This window comes from Nyctereutes procyonoides, unplaced genomic scaffold, assembly GCF_905146905.1.
Source record: "Nyctereutes procyonoides isolate TBG_1078 unplaced genomic scaffold, NYPRO_anot_genome, whole genome shotgun sequence".
NCBI classification, from domain to species: domain Eukaryota; kingdom Metazoa; phylum Chordata; class Mammalia; order Carnivora; family Canidae; genus Nyctereutes; species Nyctereutes procyonoides.
Window position 1 is genome coordinate 17,600,432 of NW_026575159.1, and position 20,929 is coordinate 17,621,360.

General features: G+C 31.9%; 1 protein-coding gene across 3 annotated transcripts in view; it reads right to left on the bottom strand.

The window, feature by feature from the left end:
* Positions 1-5,016: 5,016 nt before the first annotated feature.
* Positions 5,017-20,929, bottom strand: part of TMEM65 (transmembrane protein 65) — a 63,764-nt gene continuing 47,851 nt past the window's right edge. For 2 of the 3 annotated variants that reach the window (XM_055314322.1, XM_055314324.1), the window contains 5 exons: positions 20,353-20,420; positions 15,965-16,019; positions 15,067-15,109; positions 12,868-12,973; positions 5,017-6,983 (listed from right to left, as the gene is read on the bottom strand). In XM_055314322.1, the coding sequence (XP_055170297.1) occupies positions 6,882-6,983; positions 12,868-12,973; positions 15,067-15,109; positions 15,965-16,019; positions 20,353-20,420 (374 nt within the window). In that variant the 3' untranslated portion in view covers positions 5,017-6,881. The remainder of the gene's footprint in view (positions 6,984-12,867; positions 12,974-15,066; positions 15,110-15,964; positions 16,020-20,352; positions 20,421-20,929) is intronic. The other variant, XM_055314323.1, reaches the window with a different exon arrangement.

Genomic DNA, 20,929 nt, shown 5'->3' on the forward strand with positions numbered 1-20,929 from the left:
CAAAAATATAATAGTTGTCTTGAAGAGAAGCAATTATAAGTTTGTTTTGTGAGATAAACTTGGTTATTCAGATGTGAATATTTGGCAGATATTTTTTCAAACACGAAGTGAACTGTCACTTCAAGGAAAACTAATGGTATATGTTCCCAGTAACAAAATTTAAGCTATCAAGTAAAAATCAGAATTTTGGAAAACATGTATCTGCCATCTGAATTTGAAAGCTTCTCAATTCTTGAGGCTTTTTTTTTAATGATATCATTGGTCATATTAAACATGATTTTTAAATTTTATGTGGGCAATGTATTAACATTGGGAAGATGTACGTAATTCAGTGAACCAGTAATTTCCAAATGTTGAATACGTGGTATTATAACATTATGCATGGGAAAAATGTTCAGTCAGAGTGCAAGGAAGACCAACAGGTTTTAATGAAACCCAGTGCAAAATTTTATTGATACGGTTTTGAATTCTATAGTGCAATGAACTGTTTAGAAATTACCCCTTGTACCGTTTAAGTAGTGTCGAAGAATAAATCTACAGTCATATAAAAAGGTCATTAAAATATTCTTCTTTTTTCCAACTATGTATCTGTGTGAGGCAAAATTTTCTTCATATATTTCAAACAAAATAATTATCAAACAGATTGAATGCAGAAACAGATACAAGAATCCAGCTGTCTTCTAGTAAGCCAGACATTGATCTATAAAAAATGTAAAACAATGCTATTCTTCTCACTAAACTTTACTTTTAGAAAATAATCTTCATAAAATGTGTATCATTTATGTATGTTAACATGAATTGCTTTAAAAGACATTAGTAAATATTTTTATAATTTGTCAGTTTTAATTTCTAATGCATAAATATTTTTATGACCTTCATAAACAAAAGCTCTTTGAGGACCTCAATATTTTTTTCAGAGTGTAAAGGAGTCTGGAGGCCAAGAAGTTTTAATTTCTTTGGTTTATGATACTGAAAGAATTTCAGATACAATTACAAAGCTGTTCTCTGAATAATAAGATCAGGAAAAGTACTATTAAATTCAGAGTTGGATAAACAATGCCTTATTCAGAAAAAAAAGTACTGCAGATAGGTTCTAGAAACTGTAGACTAATATACTTGATATTAATATTCAGGGGAACAATTAGAACAGCTTAAACAGAAAATAAAGTGGTAACCACTGGCTCCCAACACAAGTTCACTAAGAATAAATCATGCCAAATCAAAGAATGTTTGTTTCCTTGATAACCAGAACAGGAGATATACATATACTGTATTTCCCATTAAACATTTGACTATCTGTTACAAAACAATGGACTAGAGAACTGCCAGTAGATGAACCATGAATCAATCTACCTGAAGCAAAATGTGATAAATTCAAAAATGATACGAATGTGACCTAGAAGTGTTTAGTACTGATACAGAATGGGCTGGGAGTCAAGCCAGAATTCAAGTTCCTAGAGAGAAGTGCACAGTGATGTGGGTGGAAAAGATCAACTCATTAAACAAATATCTACTGTACCCTGTGTTTCAGGCACTGTACAAAGCATTATAGATAGAGAAGTGAACAAGTTAGATGAGATCCCATTCTTTGTGGCACTGACATCTGAAGCATAGTTGGATCTTTTCCTTCTTATGAAATGCAGGGATGAATTAATATGGAAGAAAGAAGAGTCAAAACTGTTAAATATAAAATGAACTAAAATTAATTTAGATTTGCTCTCCTCCCAAATGGGAATAAAGGAGGAAAAGAGAAAATGTTTGACCTATATACTTTAAAAATAACAGCATGGGACATAATATACATTCTAAAAACTGCATTTCCATCAGTCCGAGGTTGAGGGAAAAAAAAAAGAAAATAAGGAAGAGAATACACTTGAGACATATGGTAAAGAGATACAGAATAATCACCGTTGTACACGAATGGTGATGGTGGGGTTGATACATAGCAGAGAAAAACTATAATTCTAATTAAGGTATGCCCATTTTTTTTGAACTAACTCTCTTAAATTTCATGTATATCTAGCATCTGTGTAACTATTTTTATAAATGGGAAAGCACTATACAAATGTATAGCTTTCATATTATTAGCAAATGTCAAATCTTTACTGAATTCTACAATTCTTACAGAAAATCCCTTTACCCAACAGTTTTTGAAGGTTCACTCCATCTCTCCCCAAAAATAGTTCCTTTGAGTTTAATTCTTCAGTCATCATTCTCACATTCTATTTCTGTAAACAAAAAATTTAACTTGTAGTTGTGGGGAAATCACACAATCTCTAAGGTGCCTATTCTTTTTAATTGGTCTCAATAAAAATATTTGCTCAAATTTTTTTCATTCATAAACCTGTCAATGGCATTAACATGTTTGATGTCATAAAGTTTAATAAAAAACCCAATACATAACACCATGTACTCCACATTGCTGTCAGCATAAGATTGGTAGGCCCTTAAAGTCCTGAAGCTTCAAAATTAAAATGTTATATGTTCTCATTTTAAGTAGTACTCCATTTCTAAAAGTTAAAGAAGAAAAACCAATTTTAGTGTTACAACTCATATACCAATAGCATTTATTGCTTTGGTAAAAACAAATGATCTGTTAGTAAGATTTCATTATGAGCACACAACAAACTCTAAATAATTTGCAAATGGGTTATCCACAGACTTTCTGAATTCCCAGGTAGCTTCCCCAGGCTTCTGGGTCATTTCCCTCTACTGCTGTCAGTAGATATGCAGGGAGTGTTAATCCTAATATTTAAATATTGGTATTTACTTAGATTCAATCCAGAAAGCATTAATAATGCAAAACAAACAAAACATCTTATAATACATTCTAAGGTGAAATATAACTCACATGTCTGAGATTTCCTTAACATGTACGGTTAATGTTCTCATTTCTTTCAGCTCTTTCCTGACCACTCTATAAAAATAATGCCCCAAATATGACCACCAGTACTTTCCATGCCCCTTACCTTACTCCATTTCTTTCTAGAATTTATCACTGTCTGCAATAAGAAATATTTAAGTGTGTATTTGCCCCATCGACACACCCCCAAACCCCAGAATAAACTTCATGAGAATGAGGATGTTTTAGCTGTTCACTCAGTTCCTTAAACAGTTCTGAGCACAGAGTATGCACAGAATTTCTTAAACTAACAATGGGATTATAAGCACAATTCCCTTAGAATATAGGCAAGAAAACAACCCCATGAGTCTAGAGGTAAAAAGAAACCTAAGCAGAGAAGAGATGTTACAAAGTCTGTACAACTGATGCTCTATTGTATAGTAACTAAGAACACAGGCTTTAAACTTGGACAAAGTTGAATTCCAGTCCACTTATTAGTACTGATCTCATGGGTCTACTACTAACCCTCTATATAAAATTTATCCAATATAAAATAGGGATAATAAGAGCACCAACTTAACGTTGTTATTAAAGTGAATACATGTGACAAAGTGTGTAAAATATTTACAGCAGCAAATAAATGCTTGATAAAAGGGAGCTAACATTTTTTTTTTAAAGGGAGCTAACATTATCATCATTATTACCATCATCTCACTCAGGTTCCATAGCCTAATATTTCTCAAAGAATTCCTGGTGATACTGGCCATCTAGTTGCTAAATCCATACAGCTGAGAAGTGGCAATTTAGAGAGAAGGCAGTTGCCAAAAGTGAAAGTAGTAAAAAAAGATGGGAGGAAAATGAAAGTTTTCCTGAGGCATCACAGCACAATAATGATGTCCTGGGGATGGTGCTTCACCACTAAGAAAATAATGACATTATATTTAATACATTCAAGATGGGAAGAAAATATAATTCTCAAATTATGATGATTTACTTCAAAATGACTCACACAGTTTCTGTGTGAAAAATAACTTCCATTACCTTCAAAATTCACCTCCTACAAAAAAGGAGTCAATGAGGCATTATTCTAGAGAAGGCCTGGATATCTCTGCTGTAAAAACCCATCAGTGGGATTTATGCCAATCTCTCTAACGTTATTTTTGACACCCTATTAAAGATCAAATTGTCTCAATATAGGATCATTCTTCTCTCATAATCTGAAACAGATCTCCAGTGTGGACTTCAGGGAGGTAATAAATACTTCATTTTACTGTTATCAGTGACATTGCCTCAACCCTGTAAAAAAAAAAAAAACTACATTTATTTATTTCATTTCCCTTAGTGATGTAATAATAACCAGGGCCCTCCCTCAGAGATTAGGAAGAAAATCAAATTTTAAAAGCAAAACCACATTCCAAATTTCTTAAAAGATATTTTTTTTTGTTCAATTCCTTTGTAAAAACATTGGTCACCATTTAACATACAGTGGCAACAAAATGCACCCAATTTACATGCATCAACAAGTCAATAAATCATAATACACAGACAACATGAATTTCAAATGAACAGTACTAAATAGCTCATGTTGTATTTACCTATAGTTATGGTGCTTCCAATAAAGAAATATGAGAAAAAAGATTCCAGTTTTAATCTGAAATAAGGTTATTTGTGACAGGTGCCATGAAACAATGATTTTATGAAGTCATTATCTTAAAGAGAACCACTTTTCAGAAATCACTTTGTGCAAAGCACCAATACTCACATAGGATAAGATCTTGAAAAGATGTGTACCTTATGTTAAAGACAAAAGGGCTCCATTTCTTAAAAATTAATTATCTGAATGATTCAAATTTTTATTATGCCTCCAAATTTATATATCTTTCAACATGAAGGTTATTTATATATGCCATGTTTTGACACCTTAAATAATTCTGCAGACATTCAGCTAAACTGAAAGGTTCTGTAGGACTGAATTACTTTCAAGAGCAAAACGTGAAAACGTATAAAGCCCTTTCTAAGCTCACAGGCAAGGTTTCTGGATATGGGATTTAATTAACAAGAAGAAAATTTAAGCACCACAATAAAATACTTTTTAGAAAACAAAAAAGACTGGCAATATACAAGTTAGGAACAAATGCACTTAGACATTTACCCCCCACCCCCCCACCCCCAAAAAAACCCTGTTTAAATAAGCACTCTATTCCTACCAGCTAAAATAATTAAAAAATTCTTTTTGGTGTATACATGGTACTATGTGGAAGATAAAAACCACAATTCTGTTTAAGAAGTCAAGTTCTATAATCCTAATTTGTTCAAATGAGAGTGTTGTATTATTTGTACATAATAAGAATGTTATATACTTATTTTTATATTATATGATTTATTTTCTTCTTTTCCTTCAAAAATCTATGATTAAAGGATGGCCCTAAATTATTTTTAAGTGTAGAGAGGATAATTTACAACAAATTGCATTGTGGGAAAATACAGCCCCTCTGAAAATAAGAGGTCAAAGTAAATATGTGCAAATAAAATTTTAAGGTAACTGTAAATACAGCCATCTTAGAAGTTTCCCTTCTTTTGCATCTATCAAGCAACATAAATAATTTCAGTGGCCCAAACAGTAATTTTATTTTCAGTTTTTCTCCTCCATGATGTGTTTACTCTTACAAGTAAGAGTAATTTTTTAGCATATATAACAGGCCACATGCTAAGAAATTTTAAGGGCTCATAAAATTAAAATTTATAACTCATATATAGTTGTACTATACATGTCAAATATGCAAGGCTGAAAATAAATAATTTCAACCTAGAATATTATTTAAACATCACAATAAAAAAAAGAACAACAAAAAAGATTTCTCCTCACATAGTTTTTGACTACTAAACTATTCATAGCAAAAAAGCAATATCTAAAATATTTAGTCTTCACCTCAGAGTAAGTTATCCAGAAATAAAACTCACTAAACGAGATGAGACATAAGGATATGAGTATGGAGTACTCTGATTCAGTCAATTCAGATGAGACGACGCTCATCTCATCTGAGATGAGAATGGGGAAAAAGAAATCCATCCTAAACAATAGAATCTATATCTCATTAACCTTCCAAATGTCACTTCAACTTCACCACTTATATCATAAACCTTCTCGACAGTTCCCATTTTCTTTTCTCTAAAAAAATTTTTAGCCTCTTAATTTCCAACTGTCAGGTCAAACCTCTTAGTTTACTCTAACTCCACAATCCTCATTTATAAAAGACCCTAAGATAATCATTTTCTTCCCCTCAGGAGCAGAAGCTATGATGTAATGATTCAAAATTGAGAAATTGGAGATTTAAAAAAATCAATGAAAATAATACAGTTACTAATAACATACATGGTTTTATGTAGTAGGGACACCACATAATACTTATTCTGATTAACCTCTGGCTCTTGAGACAGTGAGGTCAGAAAATTCAAATGAGTAATAGATACTTAAAATACGTAAAGTGTGTGTCTATTTTGAATAGAATAAGAATTTTAAAATGACTGAAATTATATGATTGTATATGTTCAGTGTAAAATAGTACAAAATTGATGTTGCCAAATAGAGTAAAAAAAAAAAACCTTTAACTTATATGAAACATCTTAAGTAATGTGGCAAAAATTTCAAAGCTGAGTTGTAATTAGAGAACAGTGACAACAGAAGATCCTTTCATGCATGCATACGCATGAAGTAACAAGTATGCAAAACCCAACTCAGTACAGTACATCAATGGCTGATACTTAAATGATATTTTGATATAAAGAAAAAGGTAAAATGTTGACTGCACTTGGTGAAAAAGCATTTCAACAATTTACACAAAATGGATACTAAACATTTTGTTAAAAAGATGTCCTAAGAAAACCAAGCCACAATAAGTTAGTGTTTTCCATAATACATGCTGAATTATTTGATCCCATATCTATACACTGTTATTGTCTTAATTCCTAAATGTTGTGACAGCATATTTAGTAATTGAGGTACATCAGTTTACAGCTTTTTATAAATATTCTAAGAGGGTTAATTTTTCGTTTCCAGTTTTTCATCTTCTTCACCTCCTCCAAAGAAAAGCAAAGGAAACATTCCTAGAATGCAGCCAATAGTCACCCCAACAGCTTTGCCCTAAGGAAACAAAAGAAAACATTTTTTGAAAGTTATTTTATCCCTGATAGAAGAATCCTTGCCTAAGTCTCTACAATAAACAATTTCTATGTGTTATAAAATTCAACTGTAACCGCATTTCTTTTGATCATAGTAACTTAAACATAAAAATAAGCCACATATGACAAAGGAGGCAAGAATATGCAATGGGGAAAAGACAGTCTCATAACTGCTGTCGGAAAAACTGGACAGCTACATGCAAAAGAATGAAACTGGACCGCTTTCTTATACCATATACAATAATAAACTCAAAATGGATGAAAGACCTAAATGTAATAAGACCTGAAACCATAAAAACCCTAAAAGAAAACATAGGCAGTAATCTCTCAGACATCAGCCTTATAGCAACATTTTTCTGGATCTGTCTCCTAAGGCAAGAAAAAACAAAAGCAAAAATACAGAACTGGGACTACTTCAACTAAAAAGTTTTTTGCAGAGCAAAAAATATCAACAAATGTCACAGCAATCTACTCAATGGGAGAAAATATCTACAAATGATATAACCAATAAGGGGTTAATATCCGAAATACATAAAAAACTCCTACAACTTAACACTGAAAAAGAATTTGATTATAAAATGGGCAGAGGACCTAAAATAGACATTTCTCCAAAGAAAACATACAGATGGCTAATACGAAAAGCTGCTCAATACTACTAATCAGGGAAATGCAAACCAAAACTACAAGGAGATATCACCTTACACCTGTCAGAATGACTAAAATAAAAAACACAAGAAACAAGAAGTGGAGAAAAAGGAACCCTCATGCACTGCTGGCAGGAATGCAAACTGGTACAGCCACTGTGGAAAACAGTATGGAGGTTCCTCAACAATTAAAAATATAACTACCACATGATCCAGTAATCACACTACCATGTGATTACAAAGAATACAAAAACACTAATTCAAAAGGATGTATGTACCCCTGTGTTTATTGCAGCATTACGTACAATAGCCAAACTATGGAAACAGCCTTAAGTGTCCACTGATAAATGAATAAAGTTGTGGTGTACACATACACACACACACGGGAATATTATTCAGCCACAAAAAAGAACGTAACAACATGGATAGATCTAGAGGGTATCATGCTAAGTGAAGTCAGTTAGAGAAAGACAAATACCATATGATTTCATTCATATGTGTAATTTAAGAAAAAAATAAACAAAGGGAAAGGAGAGAAACAAACCAAAAACAGACTCTTAACTATAGAGAATAAACAGATGATTACCAGAGTGGAGGTGGGTGAATAGGTGAAGAGGATTAAAAGTATACTTATCTTGATGAGCACTGAGTAATAATATACAGAATTGTTACATCACTGTATTGTATACTTGAAACTAATTTAACTTGTCTTTAAAAAGACAAGAAAAAAACAAGCATTGGTGAGGATACGGAGAAAAGGGAATCCTTGTGCGCTGCTGGTGGGGAAGTAAATTGGTGTAGCCACTACGGGAAATAGAATGAAGGTTCCTCAAAACATTAAAAATGAAAATACTATATGATCCACTAATTCCATTTCTGGGTATTTACCCAAGGGAAAAAAAACACTAATTTGAAAAGATATATGAACCCATATTTTTAGTGTAGCATTATTTATAATAGCCAAGATACAGAAGCAATCTAAATGTCCATCAACAGATGAAGAAGATATAGTATATATATGTATGTGCACACACACACATACATGTATGCAAGTATAAATGTATACATACATTTGTATATGTATACACATGTATACATGCACACACACAAACACACAGAGAGACAATGGAGTCTACTACTCAGCCATGAAAGAGAATGAAATCTTGACATTTGTGACAACGTAGATGGACCTCAAGGATATTATGGTAAGTGAAATAAGTCAGACAGAAAAAGACAAATAACATGATTTCACTTACATGTGGAATCTAAAAAACAAAACAAATAAAAAAACAGAAATAGATTCAGATATAGAAAACAAAGTGGTGGTTGCCAGACAGGAGGAGATGGAGGGGATGGGTGAAATAGGTGAAGGGCAGTAAGAGGTACAAATTTCCAACTGTAAAATAAGTAAGTCATGAGAAAGTAAAGTACAGCATAGGAAGTATAGTAAAAAAATGTAACAATTTTGTATGCTGATAAGTGGTGACTATACCTATTGTGCTATTTTGTTAATATAGATATAACTGTTGAATCACTAGGTTGTATACCCGAAACTAATATAATATTGTATGTCAACTACGCTTCAATAAAAAAAATAAGTTACAATAGGGTTCTAGAACAAGTAATATTTAAAGTCCAATGCAACTAGGAAAAGTTTTCTCAAATTGCCGTGAAATAACACCAAAGAAATATTCAAGTAGAAAAACACTTCTTAGAAATTGTACATACATTTTAACATCTGAAGATAGGAAGATAGGGGAAAAAAAAACTCACCAAATACTCTCAATATATTTGGATTTGCTCCTTTTTGTATATATTCCTTTTTCAATATTAATCCCCAGATATAGCTAATTATATGTAGGTCTAATAATTATGTAAACATAGCTTTGTATTCTGTCTCAATTCTTCCCCCATAGCCACATGTTACAATAAGCCCTTTGCAAACTGTTTCATAAACTTATTATCAAACTCCTAAATTCCACTGGATTGATGGCCTTTAATGTTTAAAGCTCTCCTTATATCATTAAAAATCATTGCTACTTTTTCGCCAGTGTAAGTGGTATTACAATAAACATTTATGTGTATAGTTCTTCCCAATGATTTGCTTAAAAATCACATAACATGAACATTTGTGCATATTCATAGTATAATGAATACCATGCTATCTATTCTAAGCAAAACTGACAGCAACTACATATATACCAATTGAAATACAGTTGATCCTCAGACAACAAAAGGTTTTAACAACACAGGTATGGATCTACTTATGTGGGGGTTTACCCACATAAGTACTATACATGTTTTTTCTCTTCCTCGTGATTTTCTTAGCAACATTTTCCTTTCTCTGGCTTACTTTATTCTAAGAATACAATATGTAATCTATATAGCATACAGAATATGTGTTAATTAACTATGTATGTTACTGGTAAGGCTTCCAGTTAGCTATTAGTAGTTGTTTGAGAAGTCAAAGTTATACATGGATTTTCAACTCATGGGGGTTGATGGTGCCTCAACCCCCAGGTTGTTCAAGAGTCAACTGTATATGTATAAATATATGTATATATACACACCCAATTTTTTTACAACCATACCTACACTATGAACACTTTTAAATGTTTATCTTTGTAAATAATTTTTAAAATTTGAATTTCTATGATGACCATCAGGGTTAAATCTTTTCAGGTAAGTTTTATTTCTTCATACAAACTTTACTGAGAATCTACTATGTGCCAAAGTCTGTGCTAGGTACCAGAGAAACAAAAACTAATTAAATGCAGTGTCTCTCTCTTTCAGGAACTTCCAATTAGTTATAAGGAGAAAAGCAAATAAATAAAACAGATTCTATCAGACATTACAGGTGCTATGATAGCTACATAATCAACAATCTTGAATACAATGTTTTTTCTTATATATTATCCATATTTATCCATCAGACCCTTCAGGTTTTCTTTTTTTTTTTTTTTTTTTACCCTTCAGGTTTTCTAATAAATTTCAAGATTAGACATTAGTGTTTTGACAACAGCTTGCATAAAAATTTTCAACTCTGTTATTTTTGGGTTTTTGGTGGTAGTGATAGTGATGGTGGTGGTGATATGCCCATGCTTTATGTTAATAGTCAGATTTGTCATTTTCATCATGTCATTTCATCATCTCATTTTCATCAAGCTTCAAAAAGTATCACTCTTACAGAGCTTTAATAAGCAGAAATTTTCTTCTTCATTCCAGATGCTAAAACTTAATCCTAGATCCTTATCTTGACCTTAAACTTTATATTCATTTATATTTGTTTATACACACAGAGAGATTATTTTATTTAGATTTATGACTTTCCCATATACATGAAATGTTCATAGCTTCTTCTACTTCTCACCCATTCTGTTAGAATGCTTGTTACTATTTTCCATGGAAAGCAAGGCTTTCCTCCTGCACTCACTCTAGGACTGCCAGTTAATGAGTTCCAATCCAATTATCTCAATGAGGCATAAAGTCAATAGGGCAGAGAGGGAGGAAAGAAGTGGGATAGCCTTTTCCAGCTCTGCGATTCAGAAACTGAAACATCTTTCCACTGAAAAATCAGTTACCTATATATATATTATTATCAGGTCATATGATAGTCTAGGCCTTACAAGTAACTACACTAGGGCTAACCCAAGAACTTGAGTACATCTGTAACACAGTTCGGCAAGAAAACATTTTCTGAATTTCAATCAGCTGAATTATAAATGAGGTTTTAAAATATAACCCATGTCAACAGGAACCTGCATATTCATTTGCATATATTCCATTATGGGTAAATTTCAGAGTTAGCTTATGCCATGAATAGATTACTGATCAGTAGCTTAAATTACTTCAGGCTATTCATTAATTGAATGTTATGTTACAAGAGTACATTCAATCCTAACATAAAAGAAGAGTCAACAACCAAGAAATAGAAGCACTTCATATGCTAGTAGAAAATTTATCAAAATACACACAGATACACACATTATCTATCCATCTATTATCTATCTATACACTAGCTTAGTAACTGAAGTACTTTTATAATAGGAGAAGGGAATGGACCTGCTTATAATACAGAACGAAAAAACAATGATCAATTACATGAAAAGAAAGCCAAGGAAAATCTTTTCTTGATCCCAATTGCAGTGCTAAAATGTCAAGCCAAATTGCTAGAATGTTAGAATATCCTGATTCCTCAACATTTCTAGCAGAAATCAGACAACTAATCTCACTTAAATTTATCTATAAATTGCAGGATATGGATACATACACATGATTTTCTACACAGAAATAGGTGAGTCTAAGGTGGAGCCTGAGATTTGGATTTGTAACAAGTTTCCAAGTAGGGCTGATCTTTCTGGCCATGGCACTACACTTTGAGAATCACGGTCCTGTCTAATCTCACTTTCTCCCATGATTTTAACTATCACCTTTTCAGTGCGGCCTGCAGTGACTCTCCTATTTAATCCTGCAAGCTGTCTCTATCCCAGCACTCTCAACCTTTTTTACCCTGCTCTTTCTTTTTTCTTTAATTCCTTTAACATTTGCAAACTTCTAGTACATTAAACATTTTATTTATCCAATTTTTTATTGTCTTCTCTCCACTGCTAGAATGTAAGATCCATAGAAAAAAAGATCTTGTTTTGTTAACCAATATATTCAAAACTCCTACATGTGTACTATGCATTTAGTAGAAAATAATGAATATTTGTTGGAAGAATAACTGATAATACTCATCATCTCTAATTCAGACCTCTCTAACTTTTAATCCAAATGCCTACTAGGTATTACCACTTCAATGTCCTATAAGCATCTCAAATTCAACTTACTGAATCAAAAAAGATCTCATAGCCTTCCTTAACTTGTCCTTCCTCCCTTTTTCTTGACTTAATTGGTGGCACTGTAATATATCTACTTTCCTTCCTACTTAAAATTCTTCACTTAGCACTCCATCACCTAGTTATGAGGTTCAAGCTCTTTAACATAGCGTATACATATAAAGAATATTCTAAAAATCAAATACATCTACACAAAATAAACAATAAAAAATTATCCTTCTTCTGAAAACTGCCAAAGCTTAGACAATTTTGTTAAACACTCCACTCAAATCAAGTTAGTCTCAAATTTCTCAAAGGACTGAACTATACAGTATCTTGCTCTGGCTACCTGAATTCATTATCATAAACCATATAAAGTACTTACAAAATGTGTACTAACACGTGTTTGCCACATGTCCACTTGTTTTGGTGTAAGATCAGGAATTGACAGACCTAATCTGGAAGCCAAAGCTTCAACATAGCCTGCAAGTCTTTAAAAAAAAAAAACAGAAAGAATGTAAGTTTTTAAAGAGATACACGAATGTCATTAGATAATTAATTAGTACAAAAAGAAACCAGATAATTTTACACCTGTAACTGGCACTCTAGAAATGGAGTAAATGTTTTTAGAATTTTCATTTTTATTGTGCATAAATATATATAGTTTAAAAATATGTTATCATTAATGTATTCAATGCATAAACTAATTGGCTTAGAGTAATTATTCTCTTTTATATATGTATGTATTTATTTAGAGAGAGAGTGAGTAAGTGGGGATAGGAGAGTGGGGGGAGGTGAGAGGCCAAGGAGGGGGGAGAGAGAGAGAGAGAGAGAGAGAGAGAGAGAGAGAGAGAGAGAATCTCAAGGAAGCTCCACACCCAGTGCAGAGCCGGACATGGGGCTCAATCTCACAACCTGAGATCATGACTTGAGCAGAACTCAAGTGTCAGATGCTTAACCAACTGAGCCACTCAGGCACCCCGCTCTTTTATTTAAAAGATTATTTCAAGGTATATACAGAATTTTTGCAATAAAATTGCAATTATGTACTTATTCCAAGTTCAAAGCAAAGCACATTTTCATTTCATATGATATAAATTAATAACTGTCACCAAAAACAAAAATTTCCAAAATTTATTAGATTGATATATTAAGAAAAACAGCCTAGAATTTTGAAGGCAATCTCAAGTATTATCAAATTTAACTTCCCATCATTTATTGGATACAAACTTACTTTGTGAACTACAAGGGAAAAAATTTGCCAATTAAACTATGCATATATCAGTTATAAGATGGATCCCAATATCAGATATGTTAAGTTCTACAAAAAAAAAAACTATGTACCTAAGAATCAATAAAATGTAGTATTTGTTATTTAATGATATTTTTAAAGGCAGAGAATAGTTCTAAACACAAAGACTCCCAACAAAATCTTTATCTCTAATCAAAAATAACTAATGATACAAGCTAAAATTAAATGGCTTTAAAAGCTATTAAATCACTTAGTTCTATTAATTATAAAAAGCTATCACAGCAGCTATAATATTACCAATATTAACCTTAATGTTGGAAATGGGGAAACAGAATGTGTAAGGGGTGATATCATTATAGATTCATGTCAGGAATCTGAGAAATATAAAATTTCTACCCTGGCCCAGATGCAAAGAAACTTTGTGTTTTAAGAGTAGCTTTAGCTTCAAACTCCAGTACAGAAGTCTCATACACAGGGTTAGATCACTTATAAAGCTGCTTCTTCCTAGATTATAGGATAGGGCTAAGTTAACTACTAGACTCAAATCCAAATCTCAAAAATTACCACTCTCATGAACCAAGGAAGGAAGAAATAGAGCCAAAGACTGAGCAAAAGAGAGTATGTTTATCACAATAATTAATGCCAACTTAGTCTAATTTATACTTTCTAAGCTTCCTCAAGCTCAGGAGGCAGCCCAGACCATGTGCTGCGTGGAAGAGAGAATGTAAAGTGAGTAGGAGAGAAAGCTGGCCTTTTCTAGTAGGCGTCCTTGCTTTGTTTCATCATTCTTGTCACATGGAATAAAGACAGCAAAAACTGGCCAAACCCATGTATGACTGGCCATTACTACTTTTGAAAGTTCCTTTTTTTCCAGAAAACATGCCCAGTTGGGAGCCTCCCATTTGAGCCATATCTCTTATCTTTGAGCTTAGTGAGAGAAGGGTAGTGTGAAACAATGATGAAGTTCTTGGTTTTAATCCTGTCTTAACCTTAGAAATGTCTATAAAATACATATAAATATTTCAATAAATGAAAATTAAACTCTGCTTAAATTACAGTCATCTTAGAAAAACTTTGTGCATCTATCAATCTCCTGAGAAGATTTTAAACACAAACTCCAGGTCCTTATACCCAGAGGTATAACCCAGGCATTTATATTTGATGCACACCAAAGATCTAGTACTACTGATTTACAAATATTAAATTTAAAACTTTAGTTTGAAAACATACACAATAAATGTCCCATATTTTTTATCTTTCTCAATTAAAGAATGGAGAAGAGAAAGAGTAAGTCGTACACACATGCACAGGTGAACAGATGAATGTACCTACCCAAGTCCAGCTAAATCTGACACAAGATTTCCCAAAGCAGCAGCTAAAAAATTGAGAAATGAGTAAGTGACTTGTTACATGAAAGTCAGAAAAGTCATCATAATATATCGCTATAACATCAACAAAGCACTGATCTGGAAGAGTAATCACAGTTTCTGAAACTACAACTATATCCAAAGTAACTCACTGGATAATTCTGAATCTCAAGATTTTAAAATAGAACACAAGTCCTTTGGGATTATACTGTTCTACTTCTATCAAATAATAGGTTTTCTTCTGTTGTGGTAGCCAGTTTCCATTTTGGTTTCAATATCTATACAATATTTTGAGTTTTATCTTTTATATTTAGGGAAATTTGGATATTTGGAAGTTAAAGCTTTATGAATAGCTCTGAAATTCAAGAAAATCATAGAGAAGAAATATCTCTTTCATGGACTCATCTACTCACAATGCTTTCCAAACAACAAACACAACACTGAACCATTCCTAAATTTCACCATCATGAAAAACAGATGGTAACTAGGGGAAAGACAGTAACAGAACCAAGTTAGATTTCAAACTTATATTTTCTTCTTTGGTTTTTCTACCCAACTTGAAAACAAATTAGTAGAAACAAGAGTAAAAAAGTTTTGGGGTAACATTGAATTAAGAGAAAAACTGATTTTAACATAGTACAGCACTGTTACTCATTAACTAAGATAAAGTACCTAAAATTTCTCAAGAAAAAAGTGCTACATATACAAAATTAAGAATTAGAAGAACAGGATTAAGGAGACAAACTAATAGACATTTCAATGAGTAAACTTATTCAAATAAATTATCCTCTAGTAAATCTAAGCTGCTAAAATGTTTTATAAATATACAGAAAATGGATAATAAAATGACTATTATTAAATACCTGCCATAGTTGATATTCCCAAAATAATTCCAATAGACATCTCAATATGGGTTCCCTGAAAAATGATTATAAAGAAATTAATCTTAAAAACTAATGCTGAAGTGACTATAAAAAATAGCAAAGTATTAAAAAACAGAGAGACTGGTTAAACCCATAGGTTATTGCAGCAAAATTATATATATAAAATATGCAGAAATATTCATATAATGCAGTAATGTACTTATCTATTAAATGTATGCATTTATGAGGAAACATCAATATCACTTGATTCATTAAAATTATACTTTCATAAAAATAGCAAAAACATAATTACAATACAAATAGCAATATAACCCATCATTAAAAATCTAAAATTTATATTTTCCAGCCACAAAGAAAGATTCTTTAAACCTCTTGGAACACAAAAATCAACTCACCTAGTTTTAAATTCTGAATGATACACATACATTATTGTTATTTACTCTACCAAAAGAGTTTAAAAAAAAAAAAAAAAAAACAGACTCAACTAATTTCTAAGGACCCAAGAGATCAAACGTCAAAAATTATCTTTATATCAATGAGTCCTTTAACCATTAGGTAGTAAGACCATATGATTCATTTATAAGCAACAACAGATAGATCCTCAGTAAAAAACAAGACTCTACTGCATTTCCACTGAATTTACTGAGAGAGTTTCATACTTTCCACATCCGTCCCGTTCCTTTATAGACAAGAGAGATTCATATTTGTACTTCCATTTTAAAGAGAAGAAACTGAAATGAAGAAGGTTAAACTATTCTAATGGGTTATTACACAGAATAAAGAAGAAATCCTATGATCTACTGTGCTGAGTTCTAACGCTTGGGCAATGTTGCCATAAATAGATTTAATTTTCCTCCTGAAGAGTGATGCTTGAAAATTCTAAAACAAATTTTTAAATCTCAATGATACTTACAGAGAGAAAAAAAGAACACTATCTGGTATGTAGAAATATTGCATTACTTAATTATTTATAAAACTGAAGAGAGGCTGAGTTGAATTTTCCTCATTTTTCTCTTGCCTAGGCCTTTCGGTTCCAACCCTTTAAAACACAATTCTTGTTGGATATGGAGAGAACAGCCTGATGCATAAGTCTCCTAAGTATTTAAGATCACAAGGAAGGTTTTAAAGGAACCCCAAAAAAAACCAGATTTCTGAAAGAAAATGAACAGAACACACATAAAGAATAACGATGTGTATCTTTATATACGGATGAGAAAAAAAAACTCACAAAAAACTGGAGCACTAATATAGAAAAAAGGCACCTGACAGGTACAGTACATAAAAAATAAATATAGCTTCTTTAGCAGCAATGAATCATTAGGCATGCCCCAAGAAAAATCTGTTTGCAATACATGTATTTAAAAAGTGTTTAAGTGCTTAATCACTTAGTTGTATTTAAGAAACCTGAAGGACCTTCTAACAACAAAAAAAGCTTCAAACAAAGTCAAAGACAGATTGAGGACAATAGACTACTAGTCTTTACTTTTCCCCATAGTTACATCAAATTCTGTTATACATCCAATACTAGTTATCTTAAAATTACATCTGGTTCATCACCTGAATACAATTAAACTACTCTAGAATTCTAATAAATTCTATTCTAATTAAATTGTAAGAAACGTAATCCAAAAAAAAAAAAAACCACCACCAAAATATGTTATAAAAAGCAATACCAGTAATGCAAAAAGAGAATACAAAGCTATGAAACCAAAGGCTGAGTATGAACAGCAGCCAACAATAAAGGTCAATCTATTACAGGAAGTTACATAGGAATTTGTTTTGATGACTACAACTAGGATGGCAACCAAAAGAGGAGAACAGGAAAGAGGAAAACATCAAATGTCAATGACATGATAGAAAAGAAGAATCAAATATTTCCTTAACCTACTATCTTAAAACAGTCAATCTGTCCCACAACATTAGAAGGCAATCAGTGTTTTTAAAAAATTAAAAGGTGAAAAACATTCTTAGGATGATGACGACTATTTTCCCTATTCACAGATTCTAGAATTATATTATTTAGGTATTTTAGTTTCAGCAGCCTATTTATTATAAAACTCTTTGGGAAATTTCACTGTTCCTGAACTAGTTTGCAATTACCACTGAATAACAAATTTCCCACACAAACTGCTCTTCATCAGGTACTGAAGCCAGTGGTTTAAACATTTCTTTCAATATTATATGAGTAAAAACTAGTATATGTCCCTGAAACTGAATTTCAGTGTAAACTTCAAGAACACGTATTAATTACTAACTTGGAGTCAAGCATCTCAGACCTGGAAAAATAGCTCACTCTCAGTTATACTAACAATGAGACACAGGCCCAAGTAACAGAAAACAGTAAACAACATTACAATAATTTGACTCTAGAATGTGGGTGTTTCACTGTTGGTAGCTGTATTTAGATGCAGATTATCTGTTACTTTAGATATTTATTTCAAAGAAATAACACACTGTGAACATTTTATTCAGGGTCTATGAAGCTACCCAGTTTCCCTATTCTGAACCCTCTTCAAAATCTCTGTTCACTTTTTTTTAAAAGACCCTATTTTATTTATTTATGAGAGATACAGAGAGAGAGGTAGAGATAGAAGTAGGCTCATCACAGGAAGCCCAATGTGGGACTCGATCCTGGATCCCGAGATCACGCCCTGAGCCAAAGACAGATGCTCAAACGCCAAGCCACCCAGGTGTCCCATCTATGCACCTTTCTTTATACAAAATATATCATCTCAATACTTCCTTGTAGAAAGGATAGTCTTTCAGCATTTGACTATCCAAGGTCTGCCCTACTGAGGTGGAAAAAAATGAATATGAAGGTAGTAGTGTGGATACTAGCTCTCAATTAGGAGAAACTGAAATATTGAGTTGTGTAAAACCGAAAGATAGATTTGTCACAGAGAAACTAAGAACATCAAGAACTATAGCTTATAAATCCATGATAGTGACGTTTTCATTATAATTAGATATTATTTATTATTCATTAAATAATCTAACCAACTCAAATTTTAGTAATTTCACTGAAAGCAGTGTGGTTCTAAGTTGCTGAATATTCAAATATATTTTCTCAAATTCACAGATATATAAATTTGCCAATTTAATACTTATATATATATATTAGGAAAATGTCATAATCAGTCAAAAAACTAGCGTTCTGAAATTATATATTAGAGGCTCTTGCCAGGATGCTTTGCTAAAGAACTATGCAGTGGGCGCTCTCACTTTCAAGTTGTGTACATGCTAGAGCACCTTCTGTGACTATTTAGGCAGCAGGATACCTTCTTATTGTGTGAACAAAGGTGAATAGCCAGACTTTCTGGATATCTGAGCACCATTAATCTGGACATAAGATGAGACTATATAATAGCAAAAAAAAAAATTCATTTTAGATATTCTTTTAAGAATTTTAGATATTCTTTAAGCAAATTTTATAATCTACACAATGTAAATCCTACCTTTAATCCCTGTTTTGAAACCAAATATTCTATTTATGTCCATCTGTAGTACATGTGACCTCCAAAACACCAAAAAAAAAAAAAAAACCACCCAAACCTTGCAGCTCTCATATGTATTTTTCTCACATTCAATAATCCTAAAATCATTTTTTTTTTAACGGTCTCTTACACAACAGCTACCATTTACATCGTTTTTTCAAGTTAGAGTCAGTGAAAAGAAGTGGATAAAGCACTGGGCAGTTTTAGAAGCTTGCATTTTAATCCATGGACTCATCTCTGGCTTTAGAAATTGAACCAATATTGGTATTCATTAACAAAAGGTGCCACTCAATGGTAGGAAAGGTAAATAAGGCTTCTCTGAGACTAAACACTTTTAAGGAACACATTTACATTAAAATGACTACAGCAAAGGGGATTTTTTTTTTTTAAAACACTACAATGGAACAACGACAGAAAGGAGATACACTCAGTGTTCTCAACTAAAACTTAAAATATCTTTCGATTAAATGGATAGATTATATCAAAACACCCTTTAAAACATTTCTGCATGGAAAAACTAAACAAGGAGCTAACCAAATAACATATATGTGATGAAAACTGTCAATAAAATTAAAGATCAGAAAACTTATATACTTTTTCCTTTAATAAGAATGTTGAAACTAGAGAATAATATAGACCTAATAAATGTGTTTATTACTGTCAATGCTTTACCAAAAGTCTTAATGATTAATATATACAATGAGTTAAACCGGAATGATAGTCTAATTAACATGAAATATAATAAAAAATAGCCTTGTTCATTATGATGTTAATTAAAATTTTACAGCTAGGATATATAAATTATTAGGAAAATTTAGACCACATTACTTTCTTTATTAACCCAAAATAGAAGGGGTGAAAGAAAGAACTTACTGCAACAATCATAATTGCATTATCCAAAAAGCCAAACCCTATGAAAGGTATCGCATTGTGGATGAATACTGAAAAACATCAAAAACAGAAAATATATTTTAAGATTTCTGTAACTTCAAATAAGAAAATAGACCATATGATTAGTCTCCTAAACAGATCTGACAACTTTTGAAATTTGCTTTCCATTTCCCATAGCCAAAAGATTCTGTTCCTGCTGTAAGTTAAACTACTTCCTAGAAGCTACACTGGGGACACAAAACAAAATTAAAAAACATGTAACATGTAAAAATAACTGTGTTAGACTTCTGACTTGTTTTCTTACTAGCTACACATACAAAGTACATACAGTTAACAGGCGAACAAATAAGTAAATACATATTACAAGTACCATGTTTTTCCTGTTTATTGCTATTGATATCAAACTGTTTCTTATACCTAAAGACTAATATCATAAAATTAATCTCCATATTAGAAATAATTTTAAAATACTCTGAATCAAATTTCAGGGAAGCTATCTGGTCACTTTTACTCACTAACCAATTTCTGGAGAAATGTGAGAAAAATATAATTACTCATC